This window comes from Papilio polytes, unplaced genomic scaffold, assembly GCF_000836215.1.
Source record: "Papilio polytes unplaced genomic scaffold, Ppol_1.0 DF823912.1, whole genome shotgun sequence".
In the NCBI taxonomy this organism is placed as follows: Eukaryota; Metazoa; Arthropoda; class Insecta; order Lepidoptera; family Papilionidae; genus Papilio; species Papilio polytes.
Window position 1 is genome coordinate 763,642 of NW_013525292.1, and position 9,539 is coordinate 773,180.

General features: G+C 32.9%; 2 protein-coding genes across 2 annotated transcripts in view; one reads left to right on the top strand and one right to left on the bottom strand.

Annotated features, from left to right (window-relative positions):
- Nucleotides 1–128: 128 nt before the first annotated feature.
- LOC106102664 (FK506-binding protein 59) lies at nt 129–4,205 on the bottom strand. The gene is made up of 6 exons (XM_013282208.1): nt 3,882–4,205; nt 2,786–2,928; nt 2,207–2,327; nt 1,573–1,968; nt 615–886; nt 129–284 (listed from the first exon to the last, which is right to left on the bottom strand). Exons 1-6 carry the CDS (start codon nt 4,081–4,083, stop codon nt 144–146), a joined length of 1,275 nt encoding a protein of 424 aa, XP_013137662.1. The 5' UTR covers nt 4,084–4,205; the 3' UTR covers nt 129–143.
- Nucleotides 4,206–8,350: 4,145 nt separating this feature from the next.
- Nucleotides 8,351–9,539, top strand: part of LOC106102718 (putative transporter ZK637.1) — a 4,256-nt gene continuing 3,067 nt past the window's right edge. The window contains exons 1-4 of the mRNA XM_013282271.1: nt 8,351–8,438; nt 8,655–8,816; nt 9,130–9,292; nt 9,388–9,509. Of these exons, the coding sequence (XP_013137725.1) occupies nt 8,372–8,438; nt 8,655–8,816; nt 9,130–9,292; nt 9,388–9,509 (514 nt within the window). The 5' untranslated portion in view covers nt 8,351–8,371. The remainder of the gene's footprint in view (nt 8,439–8,654; nt 8,817–9,129; nt 9,293–9,387; nt 9,510–9,539) is intronic.

Genomic DNA, 9,539 nt, shown 5'->3' on the forward strand with positions numbered 1-9,539 from the left:
CCATCTTTTGTAAGAAATCATGATCTCTTATAATTACAAACAAACAAGAAGTAAAAAAAAATTTATGTGTTTCAAGATCGAATTGGTTGATTCAGGTCACAGACTTCTATTATAAAGAAAAAATGTGTATATGTGCAATAGTGTTACTTTATATGTTTGAGCAGACCTGTTACCTCCGAGTCATGTTTGGCGAACTTGTCGAACATGTTCGCGTACAACTGCTTCTCCTTCTGCTTCTGCTTCTGCAGCGCCGCGCGACACACTAGTATCTGATTGCCGGCCGCCTGAATCAAAAATATACATCATTTAACATACAGTACAACTAACTGTTGATCCTGACATTGTCTGCGTGAAATTGAAAAATAATAAAACTCCCTGATAATGTAGCTTTTTAACAGTAAAAGAATTTTTGACATCGGTGCAGTAGTTTTTAAGTTATTTCAATATGTACGTAATTCCAAAAGTACACATCTTTCGTTATAACATATGTAAGTACAGATGTATAGACAAATAAGTACACTTTTTACTCTTTTATTTTATTTATTTAATGTATGGAATACTATAAAATTATAACTAAAAAAAATCAGGTTTTTGTGGCATTCTAACATACATACCTTATTCTGAGGCTCAGCACTAACAACCTTCTGGAAATCTTCTATAGCTTGCTCCGCTTCTCCCAATCCGAGGAGAGCTTGACCTCGTCTGAACAGACCCTTTACATTCTCAGGGTCAAACTTCAGGGCCTTCGTGGCAAAGTCCCTCGCCTCAAAGTGATGGGCAGGAGTCACCTTTAGGTACACCAGGGAAAGGTTCAGGTATGCTGACAGAAGCAGCTCCTTAGCTTGAGTTTTGTTCTCTTCATTCTCCGATGTGTTTTCAATCATATCTAAATGTAGAATATTTATAAATTACTTGGGATACATAAAAAGTATTTTATGATCTATACTATTATAATAAAGCGTAAACACACAATTCTTTGTTGCCTAAGATGTCAGCAATTACAGAATATTTTCGACTAACACACTTTAGTCTATACATTTTCACGCCGTTAAACTTAGGGGTAAAAATTTTGAATAAAACCATAATGTGGGAAAGAGACCATAAGTTGTTGCCAACATTGAGAAAGCAAGGTTGCCATGGTTTGATATCATGTCATGTAATTTTGACATTTGCAATTGATAATTTGACAAATGTGAACAATAAAATGATTTTTTTATAATTCAATGCGGATGAAGTCGCGTAGGAACGGCTAGTCTATTATAAAAACCTATGAAGTGTGTACTACTTTTTTTATTATACAAAGGTACAATCAGGGATCCTGGTAGTGGTTGAATGATTCATACAATTTTAGATGAGGAACAATAACCAACAGGGTGCAGCTTTTGTGTCTGTACCAAAAAAGGTGACAACTGACTAAGTATTTAGTTTTATACCTTCATTTGCATAAGTCACTAACAATCAAAATTATTTATAAGAAAAGGCGCAGTGTGTCTTGTAAAAATGGAACACTGTGGATTTCCACAACTATACATTGCAAATATAAAATTTAATTGTCAATAAGACAAATTTTACCTTCAAGTAAGCTTGTAACCCTCTTGTACATTTTGATAGCCAGCTGGAATTTACTGTTCTTAAAGTATCCAGTCCCCTTCTCTTTGAATATCTTTGCTTGCTCCAGTTTTTCCGCCCCATCCATAGCCCAAGATTCTTTGGCTTTCTCAAAGTTAACTAATTTCACTATATACTCCAGTGTAGAGTCTGGAGGGACTCCTAGAGAGGCATTACCTTCAGATTTGTACCCATACTTGGGTGCAATAGTCAATCTGGACTTTTCACCTTTCTGGAACCTCTCTAGGGCCCTTTCAATACCTTCACATATATTGTTCTCTGTACCCTCACCAAGCGGGAAGCTTAATGTTCTTGTATCGAAAACTTTACCATCAGCTTGTAAACGCCCCTCAAGTTCAACTAAAAGATATAACAGATTAGAGATATCAAGAAAGTAATACAACAATTTGGATAGCTTATAAGGCAAAGGAAGGCCAAAGTATGGATGAATTGTGCAAAAGAGGATATCAACAAAAAGGGAGTGAATTCAGATATGAGAAGTATGGAAGAGTAGTACATACTATGTACCCTTGGTAACAAAGAAAGAAAAGGCTTTGCTAATATTGTATAATTATGTGTTAAAATAATTTGGTAATACCTGTAACCAATGCCCCATCATTAGGATAATCCAGTCCAGACCCTTGCTCAAGGATGTGCCGTAAGATTCCCTTCTTCTTGCCGGGACTGAGGTCTTCCACTTTCCAGTCAATCATTTCAACCTATGAAATTAAAAAGATTTTAAATGTATAACCAAATTCAATGGAAAATAGAAATTATGTTTTCATATTACTGGCTGACAATACAATTTATTGTCTATGGTTTAATTTAGAATGATTCAGTAATTAAATTAATCATACAAACATGACTATATTTATATAAATTCCAACATGGCTAAACTCATGTGGCAACCTTCATAGTAGAGAATAAAGCCAACAGTGGTAACCACTCACCCTGAAGAAGGAACCCTGACGGGTCTGAAACTGATCGGTGCCTACACCAAAGGTTTTGCCTTATTATAATTTATATAGTATAATGTCTCACAAAAGTTTTAATAAGTTAAATGACTACTTTTACCATAACTTATAAATGTGGGTTTAATTTTGAACATTTTAGTTCTAAAACAAGTTATTCTATTTGTACATTCTTCTCACAACAAAATTCCATGCAAATAGCATACCTCAAACTGCAAGGTAGAATTGGGTGGTATTTTAGGGGGGCTTCCCGCAGCACCATAAGCATACTCTGGGGCACAGGTTAGCACACACACCTCCCCTTTCTTCATAGTTGCCACACCAATATCCCATGCTTTGATCACTTCACCTGAAGCAAGTTTATTTAGGTATTTTTATGATTAATTAGCTTCCAATGCATAATTTATTATTATTCATACATATATAAATACAGTGTGTGATGTAAATGTGTTGTTGGCTGTTAAGCTTTTTATAATGGTGCGTTTTTGCGCTTTATTTATCATAGCATAGATTGTGCAAGAATGTCTTACATTATGTGTTACACGGAAGAGCAGGACTTCCTAACACAAGTGCCTATTGGTTACTTAAAAGGAAGTCCCTACAACTGATTGATTTATAACTTACTTGATTTAATAATAAAAACCATTTTTTATTTATTTTTTATAATGCCTCTAATCTCTTTTATTTAAGAAACAATCGAATTTATTGCCTTGGTGTTTATAGTGATTTACACATTAAAACATATAGAAATCTCAGTATAATGGATGTCCACAAACAAAATATAATTGAATCTCCTCCTTATTAAAGTTGGTTAAAAATGGAAAACCACATTAATTAAAAGTTTTTGTTCTAAACACATAAATAAGGGGTTATTTGTGTGGGAATGTGGTTATATGTTATCAACTAATGATAGACATAGGAAGTTGTTTCAAATGCCAACAATTTTGTGGTTATATTTGATTAAATTGATTAATTTTATTTAAATTTCATGAAATAACCTCATGAACTTTTGAATAAAATTAATTCAAAGCTAACTTTCCCAAGGTCGCTTTTAATTAGCCTCCGACATTGATAAATTGCTAGGGTAGATTTTACTAAGTTTACTAATTAGCTTTGTAGATGGGATAATAGAGTACTGCAAGTTTTTCGATCCACTTTTCGTTTTTTTTTCTAGAACAATTGGTCACAAACACAAATAGAGCGTCTACTTCTGCTGAAGGTTAATACAATGAGAAATACACGAAGCACGAAAAAATCTATAACTAAGTAATGTGCTGAATTCTGAAGTCTTCTAGTGCTTACCTTTGCCAAGTTGAAACTCGAAAGGTTCATTTCTGTCTTTACTAGAATCAAATTTAGTACCATCTAAAAGGGTACCGGTGTAATGTACGGTAACCTGACAACCAGGATTAGGCGTATCAGTTCCTTCCCCTTCTTTGATGATCCTCTTCAATACGCCACGGTCTCCAGCTTTAGAAATATCGATCCCTTCGTCTACAGTCATGTTTTATATTTACACAATTTAAAAGATACTATTGAATTATATGCACAATTACGCAGAATGCGTAAAATTCACCGGTGCAAAACGTGCGATGCGAATTGCCTTCACAGACAATGACAAGTTGACAAGAAACATCGACCAGAAATACAAACCACAGATATATAAATCATTACTATGGAAATTTCTAGACGATACCAAAGAGTATCGACTTATCACGTTAAAAAATCACCTTCATAAAATATTTGCTTGATTATAATATTTAAACGGAAAAACATATTTAATTGAACTTCAGATTTTTTTTTTACTAAATTAACCTTTAGTTAAAGCATTACATCATTGAACTCCTACCTAAAGTAAGAATCAGCAATAACTTTTCCCAATAATTCATATTTAGGGAAACCAAGCAATATAAATAAAAAACGAAATTAACATTCAAGATTTATTAAACTTATTTCAGTCTTGAGGAATTACTTATTTTACACTACAAGAGGCATGAGGTTCAAACAATTTTTATACTTAACAAACTCTAAAACATAGTTATTTATTGTGAGATTGGAAATACGATTGTTTTTAGACAGAAACAGTTTACCTTTATATTACTGTTATAATGTAACACATATTTTTAATTAATTGGTATAGGTAGTAAAACATTGTATTTTTATACTTAAAAGGAAAATATAGATGTACACTTTTGTTGTTGTTAAATATAGAAAGAGCAAATAAAGTTTGAACAAAACTTTATAGTTTAAAAGGTATACAAGCACAAATATGAGTCATTCAGACTTTGTTGGTAAATCCCTTCAATATTATGATTTTACAATGGTATTTACAATATACAATAACATTTTGAAATTAATTCTTGACTTACTCAAGGTTAAAAGAACAGCCCATCTGTAGTTTAAATATCTATGTACATATGTTTGACAGATTTAAAATTGAATAATTTTATCTAATATAAGCTTAAATGCCTCTAAAACTGTACAAATATTTCTCATAGAAACTAACAGTAATAATTTTTCAAGACAACTGGTAATCAATCAATGACATGTGTTAGGACATTCAGAGACATAAAATCTATAATGTTTTATAAATGCTTGGCTTAGAAGTTTCTGATTAGGCTCATGAAGCCATTCATCTGAGCCATCACAACAATCGCAAATCCCATCATTTACTTTACTTGAAGGTACTGTATTCAGTGTAACCGGTTTCTTTTTATATTGGTATTGGCAAAAAAACGTCCCATTCGGACATGCATTGGTGCTTGGCTCATCTGTGCCATCCTCGCAATCACAATAATCATCATTTACTTGTTCAAATGGTATTCGTGTTTTTGATATTCTGCATTCAAATTCATTTTTACTATCAGGCCTGTATAACTGTATATGTAAATAATAAACACCTCGTATAAGTCCATTTTCATTTATGTATTTGTCGTCTTCAGATTTTATGTGTACGACATCTTTTATTTGATGATCTAAAAGTGGAATGATCCGGTTTCCGTTTCCTGTCTCAGATGTGATTGTAAGAAAGAAGTACAACTGATATAGAATAAAAGAAAACACCACACACAAAGATACTATGATAACATTTTTCTTCTTTTTGTAACCCATTGTCTTTAACTGATAAAGGAAGTTCGAGTTTTTAGTAGTAACTTATTAAACAGTTTATAAAAGCTCATTGCATTGAATGTGCATTCGGTACATTTAATTGGAAAATCTAATTAAACAAACTAAATACATAAACCAACATTTCCTGCAAATGTCATTTGTCACTGTCATTCTGTCAATTATCAAACGTATTTGTTACGTAACTAGACCACAGACCATGTCACTCATTATAGATGAAAAAATTCAGCAAAGCATTATTTTTGTTTTTAATAGTTGTGAATAACAAAACATAAAAAAAATAACTCTCAGCTACTCACTCATTTCCAGTAAAAATGTTTGCGCGAGGTCTTTTTAAATCCACTTATTTCAGTTGGTGTCTATTTTAGAGCCTTGAAAACTATAGCCTAACCAAAAATATATAAATCCCTGCCTGAGGCTGCCGTAATAGGTTTCTCTATTACATCAATTATATACGCCAATAATTATTTCTATATAATTTAGCAATACGGTGAGGTTAAATATAATATAAGGTGTAAAATGTAGCTACACTTCCTTAAAACCTTGAAAAGATGCGGGGTTCCTTGCTATATAATCAAATATATGACACCAAATAAATAACATTTCTTTGTGTTATCTATACAAAACGAAAATGTAATTTTTAAAATTTTGTCTGTCTGAATGTTCGCAAATCGTCGTTTGTTCGTTTAATCTCCAAAACTGCTGTACTGGAGTGATTTTGACGATGTTTTACTGGAAGGTACCTATTACATGCGTGGTTGCAGAGGTAACTAAAGCTAGTTTTTTTTAAACTCCACACTGATAAAGTCGCGGGCAACTGCTAGTACTCAATACGGGCAAGGCAATTGTTTTTTTTATCAAACACGTGTTACGTGTGTATGCTATCTAGTGAAAGATTATTGTTTATCGAGGTTTTTACTAGTCATACCAAAATAACGTTTTTAATGTTACCTTTGATTTTAAATACGATTTTGTGATAAAAAAAAACTGTAACTACAGCTACAGATAAACACGTTTTGTTTACTGAAGTTTAGTTTCCCTTGATTAATTATTTAAATTTTGATGCAATGATTTCTTTCTTTACGACTTCTGAAATAATATTGTTGTTTTGAAATCAGCTTGTTTGTTGTATTAAAAGTAAAAATAATCCTGTTAAATCGAACAGACAAAAGTAAAAAAAAACCTGTTTAACGTTATAAGCAACTAAAACATCATGTTTGCGAAATTTTATTTTTTATTGTATTTTACAAATAGTCGCTCCAATTTTATCAATTGTATATATTGATTTAGATTAAGATCGTCATACGATTACTTAACATACATTAAAAAAAATCTCTCTTCATTTATTATTGCGCAATTCAGAATTTTAAAATTGATTTGAATTATCAGAATGACAGTTCAGTTTCTTGTCTATGGCACTCCCTTAGCGGATTGGGCCAGTGTCGAATCATCAGAATGACACGCTTATATCCAAAATATGGTAGTTACGTCAAAAATTATCTTTTTCATTAATTTACGAATACTTACATTATTTAATTCATGACATTGACTATTTCAAACGTTATCGCAAATTAATAATTTGATTGTAATAGGTTTAATTTGAATTTAATTTGAAATGACTTTTCAATTATATGACTCACACTACTGGTCATAGGCCACCCCTAAAGCTCGTCACAACGATTAGTGCTATACCATTACCACCTACATTCCACAACAACCTTGATCTTTAGACCTTTTACGGGAGGCTTACCCACGCTGCGTTGAGCTGTCCGTAGATATGTTTTAGTCTAGGGCTTTTTAATTTTAAATTGCATAATAGTTAAGGACTGTACAAAATTTAGGAAAAAATATTTATTTGCTACAAGTCAAACTGTACATTGTACATTTCTCAATTTTGCCTACAGGCAAATTTTTAACTGTAAAGCTATAAATCTGATGGTGTGTTACGGGCTTTAGGTTTTTGAGCCAAGATTTTTAAATTTTTTGATTAAATAGCACATAACTTTAACTGTGTCTTTAAATTTTTCGTTCCTCCGTTTAAGATATTTTCAAAAAACTCAACAACAAAGTTTTCACTTTAAAGAGATCTCCCAATAGTGGTTGACACGTTAAATTTACATTTTGTGTTTTTCGATATTGTTAGAAAGTCTAGTTATGATTAGTTACTAAGTGTTATGGATTTTGATTTTTAAAAGTTCTCCCTAAGTATCCAAACCTGAAATGGGTTGCTTCTGCGGCGTCCCCGGCACAAACTTTTTCAATACAAAAAAAATATTTCAGGGGAAGGAATTTATGTACAGTCATTTGTTTTTTATTTTATACATGGACTTTGGCCATGATTACATCCGCGTGAAACTAAAAAAGACTTAGTAAGTAGCGTATGCTAGATTGCAAACAGTTATCTTAGTATTGCAAATTTTGTGAACGAAGCACATATCGACTTTTGACCAATGACGTATTGAAATACGTAATCAACTCCCAATTTTATCTTTAATCGTCGTTATAACGAAAGTAACATCAAACATATTTCAGTTTATTTAATTGCTGGTGGTGTTCGAGTTTGGACATTTATGAGTGCTAGAAAATTTATAGTAACTTTAATAAACATTTCATAAATAAAATTTAAATCGTTACAAAGTAAAAAAAGTAGCTTAGTTAATTAAAAAATGAATAACGGTAATAAAAATGAAAACGATGGTAAAGTTGCATTCGAAACTGCATTAGATTTGGCGGGTAAGATAAATATAAAAAAGTTGGAATACAAAGTATGCCTTTCGTTACTCAGTGAAAGTGTAGCTTTGTAATAATATAGGAATTTTTTAAATTGACCCAGTTCTTAATCTTTGACTTTCGTTTCTTGCTCGGAATACAATCAAGGTAGAGTCGGGCTATTTGTTTTTTTTTTAATTCTCAATTATGGAATTATAACACACCACAAATTACTGACAGGTTTCGGTTTATACAACTATAACCTGACGGCACTAACTGGGTTCATCATCATCGCGTACGCGTGCATTGCGTTTGGCACCACTATCATCATCCCCGCGAGCGCCTGCGAGCTTGGCACCACCAGCGCGCAACAGGGACTCATCGCTGCTGGACCTTTAGTTGGTACGTAAAGTCACACAGTGGCAAACGTTACCATATTAGGTATGATCTATTGAAATTTAGGGATAGAAACAGTTGAATTCTACATAGAAAATGTCTTAACCGTCTGTGCAACTACTAAAACTCTAACGGCTGAAGTCATAGAAACCTCAATCCAACTTCGCGGATAGTTTTGTTCGGAGTTTTGTTATGTTTTTGGATTAACAGCCCTACCAGATCAAACAAAGTTATACATCGTATATCGCCCAATATAAAGTTATATAAGGTATTAGAATATATAATTTTTACATCTTTGATAATTTAATTCATTGCCCAGGTATAATCCTGGGCGGCGTGTTTGGCGGTTACCTGGGCGACAAGTTCGGTCGTCGGCGCATGCTGTTCGTGTCCCTGCTCTCCGCGTCCGTCGTCAACGCATTGGCCAGTATATCAGTAGACTGGATCATGTTGTTGATACTACAATCTATCGCCTCTTTTTGGTAAGTTAAACTGTAAAGTTCTCAGTGTTGTTTATAATAAATTAACACTGAATCTTGATCAATTATTTTTTAACTTGACTGCTTTTCCGGTGTAGTGCGGGAGGCAAGTACTCGTTGTCAATAACTATGCTCAGCGAGAGCGTGCCGATGGCCAAGCGGAACCTGGTCGTGTTACTAGTCACTAGCATATCCCTGCTGTCTCAGGGTATTATGGCAGGTATGGTATTGTTTAACTTTTTTTTTTTTT